General features: G+C 44.3%; 1 protein-coding gene across 1 annotated transcript; it reads right to left on the reverse strand.

Annotated features, from left to right (window-relative positions):
• Window positions 1–245: 245 nt before the first annotated feature.
• On the reverse strand, window positions 246–9,847 carry ovol1a (ovo-like zinc finger 1a). Its single transcript, XM_010902856.5, has 5 exons — window positions 9,323–9,847; window positions 3,300–3,586; window positions 3,050–3,208; window positions 2,640–2,784; window positions 246–2,465 (listed from the first exon to the last, which is right to left on the reverse strand). The coding sequence occupies exons 1-5, from the start codon at window positions 9,420–9,422 to the stop codon at window positions 2,134–2,136; spliced, it is 1,023 nt and encodes a 340-aa protein (XP_010901158.1). The 5' UTR covers window positions 9,423–9,847; the 3' UTR covers window positions 246–2,133.
• Between the last annotated feature and the right edge of the window lie 5,789 nt (window positions 9,848–15,636).

Below are 15,636 nucleotides of genomic sequence, written 5' to 3' on the forward strand. Positions count from 1 at the left end.
AAAGCCTCTCCGAGTGACACGCTGTTACCACGTCATGCTGTTACCAAAACGTCATGCTGTTACCACGGTTACCCTATGACAAATCATGTCGGAGTCTCTGAAAGCGTGAATGTCGAGTAAAATCTCAAACAAATTGTAGTGATGGCCACAATTACAGGGAACAGCAACGTGAAATGTGTTTTTTCAGTTCCTAGGGAAATATTGTCCCAAATACGGACCAAATCAGAAGGACAACTGGCAAAATGTGCGTTCAAATTAAGTTTATTAAACATTCTGACTTGTGCTAAGACAGTTGACAAAAATGTAGCTTAGATTTTTGAGACGAGAGGCGCCTTCCACTCAGGTATCCAAATGGGCTACATTTCTGGAACAAAGACCAAGTACTTTCTGTTGTACATATCACACCCACATTAACAGAATTCAACAGTTTAAGTAATAAGGCACTTATATAGGACATACATGAGCGGTAATTATGATTGTATAAAAATAGAAAATCTCCTAGACAAAAACCGCAGTCATTCAAAAACCTGTTGATAAAAAACTCTGTATATTCCCTGTGCTTAGAGTACTAGAAACTATAATCCCTATTTCTGTCATGTATAGTTAGGCCATAACATCCCTTTTTGCAAAATGTATGTAGGAGAAATTTGACCTCTCCCATACACACATTTTGCAGAGCCTTATTAGGAACACACGCACAGAAATCAAATCAAAATAACCCCACTACTACTTATAGAAAAACATTAAAACACCAGAATAAATTCAAATGTGAAAAGTATATGAAAGTATTATGAAGTTTATATTACTGTACATTAACCCAGAGTGACATACCCTTATTGAAAAACAAATAGAAAAGGCAACAGCATTATATAGACTATATAGTGAAGTGTTGTCTCACCTGAGAATCAATGTGTAAACCCTATATCTTCCATGTGGTCTGCTTGACCACATCTAATTCCTACAGTCAAAGCGAGGAAATGCAAAAATCCATAAACTTTCCCAAATCCCCTGGTTTTCCAGGATACCTGGTTGCAATATTCCCTGAATTATTAGAAAAAACCCAAAAGCCAGGACCACAGAAAAACCTATTTTGGGGTGAAATTACCAGATCTTTGCAACATAATCCTGAAACGGCCGTAGATGTTTGCTCTACAGCACCAACGCTCTCAGATTAGGCTGGAGAAATCTCATGGTGGATTTCTAGTGAGTTGACCTCTCTCATACATAAATCGTATCCCTTCCCGGTCCTGTTGAACGTGAACATAAAACCCCGCGGATGTCCGGAGGACGTAAACGCGGGATGTAACACTTTCCAAGCGTTAACGCTGTCGTTGGACACATCCGCTGCTTTAACGTATTCTGCTGCATGGGTCCCAGTGACCTGGCTGGAGTCACGTTTTCACCGTTCAAACTTGATCATCGGCCAGTAAAGTTTTAGTGGATTGGATTCCTTCCACATGAAAATAGCCTCCGTCGGTGCTGCCCGTTGTGACAGGAACACAAGCTCTCTCCAACTCCATGACTGCCATATTTTGGTGCCGTTGCAAAATGACAGGTACCTTCCTACCACAAAACGTCCCTAAGAGTTCTAGAACAACTGGTTACAGGGTTCTGGATCACCAGCCAATTGTCTCCGGATTCCAGGAACACTCCAACAGGGCTTTCTGGGAAGTTACCAGAAACATGCCTCTCTATGAAGCGTGCAGTTTTTGTATTGCAGTAGTTCCAAAACCTTACAGTAGTTGAGTTTACAGTAGTTGTGCAAAATACTTCCTATTGACACATTTTACAGTAAGCAGTGGTATCCGTAAACATTAATTATTTTTGTCAATTAAATGCATAGTCACATCAACACACAGAAGGGAATAAAATTGACATACACATGATTAATCTTTAACAAAACATTTGTAAATATATTAATCCCTTTACTTCATAACACACACACACACACACACACACACACACATATATTTATATATATATATATATAGCCATTTCCTTTGTACAGAAAATCTACATAATTATCTCACAATAGAGAATCTCAATCCTAAATGTTCTATGTTCCGTAGATGGACGTTCCCTTAATGTTCTAGATGTATACAACAATGATTTTTTGCAAAGCACCCCCACCCCCTAGTGCCCACCTGACCCCGTAGTGTCATCGCTATCCTGGCTGTTGGAAACAGGCGAGCCCATCATCGACTCCTCCCCCCTCGACCCTCTCCCGCCTTTCCCCCCCTTGCCCCTTAGGAAGGCGGAGTTGGGGTGGAGGGTGTGGTAGTGTTTGAGCAGTGCGTCCTGGGAAGGGGCGGTGTGGCCGCACTCCTCGCAGACGTAGAGTTTGTTGCGCCTCTCCTTGTAGGCGTACTGCTGGGTCACCCCGTGGATCTTCTTCATGTGGGACTCCAGGGAGCAGCGCTGGGTAAAGGCCTTGTCACAGAGGGAGCACTTATAGGGACGCACCCCTGGAGGGACAGATGGAGAGGCGGATGGGTTAGAGGAGGAGGGATGGAGAGATGGACAGATAGAGAGGTGGATGGGTAACAGATGGAAGGAAAGCCACAGTGCGTGGCTTCCTTTTTACATGTGTGTTCTGATGTGTCGTGTGTGTGTGATGGTGCTCTCTCTCTTCATCCTACCTGTGTGGGTTCTGACGTGTCTCTTCAGGTCAAAGGTGTCGTTAAATCCTTTGCCACAGAAGTTACACAAGTGCCTCTTCGTGTCGCTATGACACTTGATGTGACGGTTCAGCATCCTCTGGTACTGGAAGACCTTCTGGCAGATCTAACAGGGAGATGGAGCGGTTAAAGAGGGAGGGATGGAGGGGTTAAAGAGGGAGAGATGGAGAGATGGAGGGTTTAAAGAGGGAGAGATGGAGGGGTTAAAGAGGGAGAGATGGAGGGGCTAAAAAGGGTGATATGTAGAGAGGTAAGGTGCGAACGACTGGAGGAGGAGGGTTTCAAGAGGCCGAGGTGAGGGAGGTCTGGAGGAGAAAGTAGTGAGATGGAGTGATAGAGGGAAATAAAAATAAAAGGTTGTTTTGACCTACCTGGCATATGAACGATGCCTGGGCCCCTGTCCCTGCCCTGGAAACCGTGGAGACTGGGGCTGCTGGGGGCGTTGCCAAGACAATGGGCGTCGTGGTGATCTCAGGTACTGAGAGCTGGGAAGGGACCGGAATCTCACTGGGAAGCTCGCCTGTAGTTACCTGCAGTAAAGAGGAAGACCGTAATTAGTCCACATCACTGACAAAAAAACCCAGAGAAATGTCACATTCCCACGATCCCCCTGTCACTTACCTTGATTTTGGAGCGGACGTAGGGGCTGCTCTGTGCCCTCCTCTTGACCTCTAGCCCGGTACCCTCCGACCTGTGACCCGGGCTCTGGGGTCGACCCAGTACCGTGCAGGAGGGCAGCTCTGCCCTGGGCGACGTCACGCTGCTGGCATCGCGCAGGTGTGTGTGGACGTGCTCCTGCGACAGTGTGTACTTGCCGTGTTGGTGTTGTGTGGACGTGGCGAGGCAGAGGGCAGTCTCAGCCGGACTGGCTTCAGTTTCCACCAATGGGGGAGGAGGATGGAGAGTCACTAGAAGAAGGTGGAGATGTTAGATGTAGAACACCCAGATTGGGGGGAGCTGGACATATGCTGTTGGTTGCTCATTGGGGTTTCAGGCTTGCGGCCTGTAAAAGCACTTTTGGACAAGTGCCGATGTAAAAAGGGCTTTATGTACTGTAATAAATTTGATATGTTCATTACATTTAAAATATGACAGAATCTTGGGATTGGGGATAAAGGATAAAAGCTAGGGATTGCAGGGGCACGTCAGATACACAACAGCACATTCAAATGTGTTTAATATAAGAATTGTGTTCTATAAATAAAGTTTTACTGATGTTTGAGAACCTGAGGACTGGTCATACTCTGCTGTACACGCACAGTGCAGATGCCACTGTGAGGTCATGGGTGTTCAATAGTTAAAGGCATGTGTCTGTACAATCACTGTCTCTATACCTGAGGGCACCTGAAGTCCCCAGAAAAGATAGCAAATCAACATACAGTGAGGGAAAAAAAGTATTTGATCCCCTGCGGATTTTGTATGTTTGCCCACTGACAAAGAAATGATCAGTCTATCATTATAATGGTAGGTTTATTTGAACAGAGAGGGACAGAATAACAACAAAAAAATCCAGAAAAACACGTGTCAAAAATGTTATAAATTGATTTGCATTTTAATGAGTGAAATAGGTATTTGTTCCACTCTCAATCAGAAAGATTTCTGGCTCCCAGGTGTCTCTTATACAGGTAACGAGCTGAGATTAAAAGCCCACTCTTAAAGGGAGTGCTCCTAATCTCAGTTTATTACCTGTATAAAAGACACCTGTCCCCAGAAGCAGTCAATCAATCAGATTCCAAACTCTCCATCATGGCCAAGACCAAAGAGCTGTCCAAGGATGTCAGGGACAAGATTGTAGACCTACACAAGGCTGGAATGGGCTACAAGACCATCGCCAAGCAGCGTGGTGAGAAGGTGACAACAGTTGGTGCGATTATTTGCAAATGGAAGAAACACAAAATAACTGTCAATCTCCCTCAGTCTGGGGCTCCATGCAAGATCTCACCTTGTGGAGTTGCAATTATCATGAGTACGGAAGGTCCCCCTGCTCAAGAAAGCACATCTACAGGCCCGTCTGAAGTTTGCCAATAAACATCTGAATGATTCAGAGGAGAACTGGGTGAAAAAGTGTTGTGTTCAGATGAGACCAAAATCGAGCTCTTTGGCATCAACTCAACTTGCCGTGTTTGGAGGAGGAGGAATGCTGCCTATGACCCCAAGAACACCATGCCCACCGTCAAACATGGAGGTGGAAACATTATGCTTTGGGTGTGTTTTTCTGCTAAGGGGACAGGACAACTTCATCGCATCAAAGGGACAATGGACGGGGCCATGTACCGTCAAATCTTGGGTGAGAACCTCCTTCCCTCAGCCAGGGCATTGAAAATGCTGGATGGGTAATCCAGCATGATAATGACCCAAAACACACGGCCAAGGCAACAAAGGAGTGGCTCAAGAAGAAGCACATTACGGTCCTGGTGTGGCCTAGCCAGTCTCCAGACCTTAATCCCATAGAACATCTGTGGAGGGAGCTGAAGGTTCAAGTTGCCAAACGTCAGCCTCGAAACCTTAATGACTTGGAGAAGATCTGCAAAGAGGAGTGGGACAAAATCCCCCCTGAGATGTGTGCACACCTGGTGACCAACTACAAGAAATGTCTGACCTGTGATTGCCAACAAGGGTTTTGCCACCAAGTACAAAGTCATGTTTTGCAGAGGGGTCGAATACGTTTTTCACTCTTTAAAATGCAAATCAATTTATAAAATGTTTTTTGGGGGATTTTTTTGTTGTTATTCTGTCTCTCACTGTTCAAATAAACCTACCATTAAAATTATAGACTGATCATTTCTTTGTCAGTGGACAAACTCAGCAGGGGATCAAATATTTTTTTCCCCTCACTGTTTTGGCCCCCAAAAGATTTCATTTGGCAGATTCCAGCTGGGGAAAATTCTATTTCTGGCTCAGGGGTTAGGTTATGGGAAAGGGGTTAGGTTATGGGAAAGGGGTTAGGTTATGGGAAAGGGGTTAGGTTATGGGAAAGGGGTTCGGTTTACAGAAATCCATACAATTGGGCATAGTGTTACTAGGTTTAGGCATTAATGGTTGGGTTTAGGGTGAAGTAGTATGGCTAGGTTAAGCTGAGGCATAAAAGTTTGATTATTTAATTTAGGTTACATTTAGGGTTAGTGCTAGCGGCTAAGGAACACGAAATTCACAGATTCAGGTCCCCACAAGGACAGAAAAACCAACGTGTGTGTGTGTGATAGGTAGGGTCATAGGAACCACAGGAGATTGTGTGTGTTTGCGGTGTGTATGTAGTGGCGGGGTGTGTATGTAGTGGCGGGGTGTGTGTTTGTTTAAAGGTTTGTGTTGTGCCTCTGGTGACAAACACACACACAATGGTTAATGCTGGACCTGTCTGACCAGCCAGTCTTGACGCTCTGGCTCTTGTACGTCTGTGTGGGTGTGTCTTTGTGTGATCATTCGTCCCTAATAATGTCAGAATAGCACACAGTGAATCTACAGATTCTACCTCAGGACAGCGGCCAATTGTCAGATAAACATGCAAATGTTTCCGTGGGGTGGGTGTGGTGTAGTGGCACCACCGGGTCAATCCTCACCATTCTGCCAGAGCAGGGTGACGGTGCGTTGACCGCAGGTGGTGTTTTGTTGTTGTTGTTATTGTCTCTTACACACCGAGCGTGTCTCCGCGCGAACCAATGATGCCTTCAAACCAGGTACTGATATTACATGCCGCTAGTTCAGTCTCATGACCAGATCAGGCCAGAAAAGATTCTACTTGACCTTAAGAAGAATTTAATATTTTGATTACACTGACACTCTTTTTTTGTAGGGATACCTGGGAAGAGATATCATATTTAGAGAGATGAGTCATGTCTAAAAAAATTAAACACTTTTGCGGGATGATTTTGGTTCCGGGCCTTGTTGTGGACACCTGCAGGGGTTTTCAGCTCTGGCCCAACCGAGGTCCAGGGCCTGCTGGTTCTCTGTTCCACCTCATCATTAATGTCACCCACCTGGTTTCCCACATCCAATAAGTCCCTGATTACAAGTTGAAATTAAGAACAAAGCGGAACTGGCCTTGAGGACCAGAGTTGAGGGTGATTATAGGAAGATTTAAGGATCTTAAATGGATTGTTTAGCACCTACTGTTTGAATATTAGCTGATGGAAATCTATAGGAATGGTTTGGAGTTTCAGAAATAAAGTTTGTTCTCTACTTTATACTCTACTCATTTCCTTGAGGATCCCTTTTTATTTATCTACCCTTCAACCTGAATTATTATGCCGACGACTGTTACAATTGCTATTTACAATGGCATTATGACTGTTAGTCTATGGGAACAGCTAGCATGATAGTTGTTCCGTACACTTCTAGTAATTGTGCCATCTCTGGTTAGCTTTGGCTTGAGAAACCAGCTTTAACGTCCCTTTATACTGCACGCATAGACAAGATCAACACATTCAGACTCGGGTGAGGAAGCTAGATGAAGGGCTTTATTTCCAAAATCCCTAACTATCGCTTTAATAAGCTGAGAGGTAACATTCAAACACTAGGCGATATTGCGTAGCCAATAAACCGCCCCGGAGAGAGATAGAGTCAGAGAGTAAATGGCCATAGCGGTGTTTGCTAAGGGCGTATAATGTGTGTAAGCAGATGAGGGTGCTAGCCTAGCCCGTTATTTCACCCAGCATCTATTAAACATTAACCTGTCCGAAGGGGCGCGCACACGAGCTTGGCTTCTTTCGCGTGCACACAAGGAAGAAAGCCCAGACGCACAGGCACCGACGGGCAGCTCTCTTGCCGTTTTAATGTGTTCATTGAAGCACATCACAATATAACTACTAAGCATGTAGTTGTAACCCCGAACCTATAGCCTATCCATTCTGACCAGACGTCTAAAACATATTAAAGCCTATTGGAGAAAATATGACGCCTATTGTAGAAAATATGAAGCCTATTGTAGAAAATATAAAGCATATTGTAGAAAAAAATATTAACGGCCATTGAAGAAACGAACGTTGTCTAAATGTATGTTAGTACAGGCTACTGATTCAATCTGAAGATGAATAAATGTAGCCTAAATTCTGTCTGTTTTGTTCGGCCAAAGACGCTATAAAGTATTGCTAGGACACGATTAGCCGTAGTGGCCAGGCACGCAATGAAGAATTGTTAAGACATGAGTAGCTTTAGTTGGATTGGCAGGTCTAGCCGGTGGGGCAGGTCACTTCGCATAGCTTCCATAATAACTCATAAGCCTAGTTTTGTCATAATGAATGTCTGGCTTAGTTCTGGTGTTTTGTCTCTTTTACGCAATAAAGTTCAAATCTTCAAAGTTATAAATAGCCTAGGCTTTCAATCTGTTTCACAAGAACGATGGCCTATAATTACACTTTCGATATAATCAAATATAGCATATCAGATAAGAGACATCTGATAGCACAGACTATAGACAACCAAATAGTGAGTGTTGGCTAGTTTGTTATTTAAAGTACATGTATTCTATTAGTTGAGGAAGTACATTATATATCCTGTTGGGAGCTGAATGATCTAACGGTCAGTTACCACAGACCTTTAACGGATGTAAAAGGTAATGATTAAAAGTTAACGGTGCTGGGGGAAGGGGGTCTCCACACATACAGACACACACGCGGGCAGGGAGAGAGAGGATAAAGGGAGGCTGGCCCAGGGAGTAGCCCAGTCCGTTAGGTGAGTATTCAGTTATCTGATATCAGCCCCATTGAAAACAATACAAAAAACCTCCCCGTACAATAGCGATTGTTCTCCGGAGACTGTGGCGTGCGCGCGAGCGAGCGAAAAAGAGATGAAGAAAACAAAAAAGTCAGCCGGATTTGTATTAGAAACTAATTCGGATTTAAAAATTATAAACAAAACCAAAAGCGGGACGAGGTTAAACGTTATACGTTCTAGACAGTAGCCAATGTCGACAAATATTTTTGACATTAATCCTACTTCAGCAAAAGGACCTAATCCAACAAGAAAATTGCAGTTAGACAGCCGTAGGCCTAGGCTGTGGGCTATAGATGAGGGAGATTGAAAATAAAATCAAGTCAACCTACAAAAAAGTGTGATAAAGTATATTTATTTATACATTTAATTTAATATATTTATATATTGACAGTAGGTCATCGGTTAGGTAAATTGGGCCAGTGTTGCAAACCGTTTCCCCCACCCTCTCCTACAAGGAAGCTAGTTGGGTCTGAAGGTCGGACAGAAGGAGTTGTAACGGTGTCCTGCTTATCTTGGGCTCACACGGAAACAATGACACACACATATACTAGTTGGGCCTGGCCAACTAGTATATGCAACGCAAATGTCAACACTGAAACAAACGAGTAGCACCTCCACAGAACAATTTAATTAAACACAGATTTTTAAAAACATTTTAGGCTTATCCCCACATAACCTAGAATAAGGCCTAAAATGACTTTGCAAACATCCTAACCCGTTACGGTTACAATGTAGCCTTCTTATTTCCAAACATAATTGTACGAGTTTCAATGTGTGAAGTTTTGTTAAACCGTTACAATCTAGGCTATCATGAACAGTAACAATTAGACTGAATAGTGCCAAGATGACTTCCCGTTATTCGGTCTCACCACTGCTGCTAGTGCCCCACCGAAACAAAATGGTTCATTAACGGAACACCATCATCGAGCTCTCACCTGGTATGTAGATGTCCCCGCGCTCGTGGTCTGGAAGCTCGCTCCAGTTCCGCTTACCGGGCGAGTATCTAGTCTTCTTTACCAGGAAGGCTCGCGGCATTGTCGGGTTTTACTGGTAAATTTCCGTCGCAGTCTAAGCCTGTCTAATAATTATAATTGCAGGTGAACTGTTGAAAAAAAGTGTTTAAAAAAATAAGCAGAAATGGTTGTGCTACTATCTCAGTGCAATCCTCCCCCTCTCTTTTCAGCAAACTTTGTTGCTCCGGAGTTTCAGTCCTCTACCTATCCCGTTTTCTTCTCTAAGCGAGTCCGTTCTTCCAGAGCCCACACGTCGTTACAGGTGAGATAGCTTCTTCTAGTGTGCTGTATGTCCACGCTGTCCTTGACTAGAAGTAACGGGAGTTCGTCAGGTAGAGCGATGATAAGTATTCCAATTCAACGCCACACACACAACACGGCCAATTCAAAGGTTGGTCCAAGCACAACACAGGTAGACTACTCCTTTCCTTTATTCAGGAAGCACAGGTAGCAGCGCGCATGCGCTTCAGAAATAACGGTGACAACAACCTACACCTAGGCTAGGCTAGTACCTGTTCGACCGGTTTCTTCCCCTTTTCACGCACTCCCTCTTTCTCGTTCTCCATTCCGCTTCGAGGTGGGAAGGAAAAATGGGGTGAAAAGATGTTATAAGAGGGAGGGGTAAGTTAGAGAACGGTAACGGAGAGGAGAGTATGGTAGGGAGGACAGTGAAAAACAGTTGATTAGTGGGAGAACGCCTGTGTGTGTGTTCTAGGGGAGGAGTACGGTAGAAATGAAGAATAGACTTTGGGTTTATTCTATATTGCACAACAATACACGAGTCTGAAGTACTCAACATAAACACGGAAAGACAGAAACCACGGAAGGACGCCTATTCTCATGCTAACATTAATAGTGGCCGTTAACCTAGAATAGAAAACGTATCTATCATTTGGTAATGAATCATGAATTAATGAATGACATTTCTCTAAACCCTATAGCCTGGGGACAAGGTTATGGGCCAGCACATTTCAAAACTTCCTTTCTTGTGTTTGGTTTAAAAGTCTGAGTGGGCAGCCGTGGTTTTCCTAACATGAATGCAACAACGCAATGCGGTAATTCGTTAAACACTGTAGAGAAACAGGGAGCAAATAGTAACTGTGCACAGATGTCTGACTGACAGATATTAGCTAATACAGGTGTACAGCAAAACCCTCGTATAGCATTCATCTACACGTGTGTGTGTGTGTGTGTGGTAGTGCCCTGCCCCCCACCCTGCTGTGAGTGTTTACGGATCCCCACTGTTAACCATTATCCCCTTGTCTCTCTGTTCACAGAGCCCCACCCCACACACACACACACAAACACACACACACACACACATTGTTCACACCCTCCCAGAAGACCCTGCAGCCAATTAATGAAATAACAGTCTGAAACTTTGTCAACTATTGCTCTGTGTTGAGAGAGATGGAGGGATAGATGAGGAGTGAGGGGCTGTGAGGGGAAGAGATATCGGGGAGAGGGGGGAAAAGAAAGGTGTACAGTCAGGGAAAGAGAGAGGGGAGTGAAAGAGGGAGTCTGAGGGAAGGAAAGGCAGAAAGAGGGAGAGAAGGGGCGACAGTGAGGGAAAGAGAAGAAGATTCTCGTATGGAAAAAAGAGGACATATGGAAAATAGAAGAGAGAGAGAGAGATTGCCGAAATGGAACAATATAAGATGAGTGATTTTGAAGTCTTACATGGAAGTCCCCCAGTGCTGTGATGGAATAGAGACATGGCTTGAACCATTCAATCAATCACATGTTTTATAAAGCTCTTTTTACATCAGCAGTTGTCCCAAAGTGCTTTTGCAGACACCCAGCCTGAAACCCCAAGGACCAAACAACAAAAGTGGCTAGGAAAACTCCCTAGTACGTTGGATCCTTAGTAAAAAAAAAATAACATAGAGAGGAACCAGACTCCGAGGGGTGGGTAGTCCCCTTCTACGAGGGATGGAGAGACAAGAAGATATTGGATTCAGAACCAGACAAAACAAATGGGGGGATGATGAGCTTTTGGGAGGTGATGCAGTCACTGGAGAGCAAGTGAACGAGGATGAGGAAGAGAAAGAGGGTGTGTAAATGCAGAATGAATGGTATGCTACTGATCCTGTTGGAGTGGTTGGGACAGAACAGTCGCACCTTCCTCCTCACTCATCCTTCTCTCTTTCTCTCTCTCTCTTGCTCTCTTCCTTATTCTCTCTTTCTCTTTTTCTCTCTTTGTCTCTCTTCCAGAGTACCTGCTTCTCCCCTCCCGATTATTGCCAGCTGGATCTGTGACAAGGTTTTTCTGTACAGTGTAAAGATTGACAATCTGATTTTATACTGAGTGTCTTTCACCACACAGAAATTATTGTCGCCATGTTAACCGGTCTGGGCTCTTAAATAACTTACTATTTCAAACATTTACTCTGGTGCAGGTTAAGGTCAAACTATTGCCACAACAATTGACAAAAAGGCAGCTTGTTCTGCCACTGCACATGCACTGTAAAATGCTATCTATGTGCACAGCAAATTATCATGTGTATGCATTATCATATGTGTGCATTATCATGTGTGTATTATCATTATCCTATATTTGAACATACAGCGTGTTTATCTCAAATTTTGCAGGGGACTGCGCATCCGGGACAAGGTGAGGAGAGAAGCAGAGGACTGAGGAGGAGGAGCAGCGGTGGAGGTGAGGCATTCTCCACTACTCATGCCGCGTTGTCTCCATCAGCGTTGGGCCATTCTACCAGCTCAACCGGAAATCGGCAACACCAACCGTTTCTGTTCAGTTCGCTGGAGAGGACGAACACGTGAGCCATTGAGAGTCACACCGTGGCGTTTCCTGAGCTGGCCGCAGCACAATGCCTTCACTGATTGGACGGGGAGGCGTTTCCGGTAGGGACTAATGCCCGGCACTGATTGGCTGTAGCGACGATGAGCAGGTACAAGCTCAACCTGACTGACATCTCTCTTTCGACCCTCGCTCGCTCTCTCTCTTTTATCTCTTTTTCACATGTTCTATCCCTCCCTCTTCCACCCTGGCCTCTTGCCCTCCCTTGCTCTATGATTTCGCTCACCCTTTCTCACTTCTCTCTAACACTAATCCTCATGTTTTTAAGCATATTTTTCTCTCTCTCTCTCTACATAAACTCTCTTGCTCTCTCTCTCTACCTCCCTCCTCTCTCTCCCTCTTGATTTCTTTCTGTCCTTTCTCCCCATCATCATCCTCTCACTCTAGCCCTCTTCAGTTTCTCTCAAATACATTTCTGCTACAGTAGACAATCTGGAAAAAATAAAAAACTATTAACTTGTAAAATTGTACACAACAAAAAAAAACGGCGATTACGTCCTATTCCTTACATAGCTACTTAAGTATAGCTTCTTCCCTAAATAGTTATTGCATAGTTTGGAGCTGTGCCGTCCTGTTGTCGGAGGAAATGAGTGATAACCTTCCTTCTTCAAGATCCCTTTTGTCCTGTACAAATGTCCAAGTTTATCAGCACCAAAGCACCCCCAGACCATCACACTGCCTCTTCCATTCTTGACATTTGGCATCAAGCACTCCTCAGCATCTTTTTATCTGGTCTGCGTCTGACGAATGTTCTTCTTTCTGATCCGAAAACCTCAAACTGAGATAAAAAGATGTCCATAAAACTTTCTTTCCAATCTTCGTCTGTCCAGTGTCTGTGTTCTTTTGCCCATCTTAATCTTTTCTTTTGATTGGCCAGCTTGAGATATGGCTTCTTCTTTGCAACTCTGCCTAGAAGGCCAGCATCCTGGAGTTGCCTCTTCCCTGTTAACATTGAGACTGTTGTTTTGCAAGTACTATTTAATGAAGCTGCCAGTTGAGGACATTTGAGGCATCTGTTTCTCAAACGAGACACTCTAATGTATTTGTCCTCTTGCTCAGTTTTGCCCTGGGACCTCCCACTCCTCTTTATATTCTGGTTAGAACCAGTTTGTTCTGTTCTGTGAACGGAATAGTACACATCGTTGTACCAGATCTTCAGTTTTTTGTCAATTTCTCGCATTGGAATAATCTTAATTTCTCAGAACAAGAATAGACTGACCTGTGTCAGAAGAAACAGGTCAGTCTATTCTAAACCCACAATTGCTGATGCTCCAGATACTCATCTAATCTAAAGAAGGCCAGTTTGATTGCTTCTTTAATCACCGCAACAGATTTCAGCTGTGCTAACATGATTGCAAAAGGGTTTTCTAATGATCAATTAGGCCTTTAAAATGATAAACTTGGATTAGCAAACACAATGTGCTATTGGAACACAGGAGTGATGGTTGATGATAATGGGCTTCTGTACGTCTGTGTAGATATCCCATTGAAAATCAGCCATTTCCAGGTACAACAGTCATTTGTAAGGTTACCAATGGTTACACTGTATTTTGTTATTTTAATGGACATGAAACGTTTGAACTGGGGCGTATGCTTAGGAGGACCATAGGATGAATTTGGGGGTGTATAGATACATGTTGGGGGAATGTAGGATGAATGTTGGGGGTATATAGATAAATGTTGGGGGAATGTAGGATGAATGTTGGGGGTATATAGATAAATGTTGGCGGAATGTAGGATGAATGTTGGAGGGATCTTGCAGTTAATTTGTTCCTCTTGATGTGAGTGTGTGTCAGAGTTTAGATGGTTGGTTGTGTTATCGTTGGGTTAGTCCACACCTCAGCCATTGAAATCTCAGCGGTTCAGTTAGTAATCCGTTGATACCTGTCGGTCTAGTTCCAGGACAGTGTGACAATGTGACAAAAGTGTGCGGGTGTGTGTGCGTGTGTATGTGTGCGTGGGTGTGTTTGTGTGTGTATTTGTGCGCATGTGTGTGTATGTGTGCATGTGTGTGTATGCATATGTGTCAGTGAAGTAGAAGGGGGTGACAAAGTGACAGTGTGTGTGTGTGTGGGTGTGTGTGTGTGTGTGTGTGTGTGTGGGTGGGTGTGTGTGTGTGGTTGTGTGTGTGTGTGGGTGCGTCACTGTGCCTGTGTGACACTAACTAATTTATAGCCGGGAGTCCCTGTGACTGTTGATACTGGGTCCTTACGAAAGAGGCCAAACCAGTTGTCTCCCCATCAGGACAAAAAAATAAGGAGTGAGACTGATTACGCGTTAAACATTTACAAGTTCAATCGTAGCTGTTTCACAGTCTTAACCAATGTCTGACCGGGTCAAGAAAAAGAGGTTCAAACAATGTGGATTCCATCCGTTTTTGCCCAGTAGGATGGCTTTTATCTTAGGCAAACACCGTTGACTGGTGCTCTCGAGTGTCATAGGGATCACTACCTGACAGCACAGCTGCATCACTGTAACCAGGTGTTCCAATCTGGTCTGGCAGCATACCGATACTCTACCTGCTGTGGATTTGTTGTGATGTGGCAAGTTCACAGTCGCAAATCGCACAACAAAAAACGCGAGGAGAGAAAATATGGGGTGGGGAAAAAAGCAATTAATTTTATATATGAAAATATATTGAATGGACCAGTACCGGTGAATGAGCGTCGGGTTTGTAACATCCCCATCCCAGAACCAACCCAACTACCCGTTTGGACCGGTCAGAAGGACCAACACATCAATGCAACTTTGGTCAGGGCCATGTCGGATATAGAGCATTTGCGTTGTGGGGTCGTTTTTGTGTGTCAAAATCGTCTTGGCGCAACAGAAAGAACATGTATAGATCCGTAATCCTGTCTGGCATACTTTCAATCCAGCTGTGGATATTTAACAGAGGACCGTAGTGTTTTTCAACCCTCCACTTTTAACGAACGTTGAACACTGGAACGTACCGCCTTGATAAGCCCATCCCAGAATAGTCGTTCACAAGTCACACTGCTGCAGCCACTCGCTCCCCTTTTCAACTTACACTGCAGTCTAGTCCACGCTGTTATAACAGTGCAATGCTGTGTCTTAGTGGTCTCCAGTCGCTCCTCGTTAAGGAGCCTTGGCCTCATGTGGCCTGGTAGGGCTGTGGCGTTTCCCTTCCTATAATAGCTGCACCTCCCTCTCTCTCTCTCCTGTCCCTCCATCTCTCCCTGATTTGACTGTTATTCAGGACGTGTCCAGGCAGGCTGAGAGGAACAGACTGAAATACCGTTAGAAACTCACCCTGCTGGGGGAGGGGGGGGGAGGGGAGCTTGAGGAGAAAGGGCAATTGAGATGTTTTTGGATTTCAGAAAAATTAGTTTAGTCAACAGATAAAAGTAATTCCTGGTGTGATGCAAATGTGATTAACACATGCAATCAACGGCAA

The sequence above is a fragment of the Esox lucius genome, chromosome 24 (genome assembly GCF_011004845.1).
Source record: "Esox lucius isolate fEsoLuc1 chromosome 24, fEsoLuc1.pri, whole genome shotgun sequence".
In the NCBI taxonomy this organism is placed as follows: Eukaryota; Metazoa; Chordata; class Actinopteri; order Esociformes; family Esocidae; genus Esox; species Esox lucius.

Coding starts and splice junctions, on each gene's coding strand:
- ovol1a (XM_010902856.5), bottom strand. CDS start 9,422: ATGCCGCGAGCCTTCCTGGTAAAGAAGACTAGATACTCGCCCGGTAAG. Junction 3,587..9,322: donor CGGGGACATCTACATACCAG/GTGAGAGCTCGA, acceptor ACCTTCTTCTAG/TGACTCTCCATCCTCCTCCC. Junction 3,209..3,299: donor ACGTCCGCTCCAAAATCAAG/GTAAGTGACAGG, acceptor TCTTTACTGCAG/GTAACTACAGGCGAGCTTCC.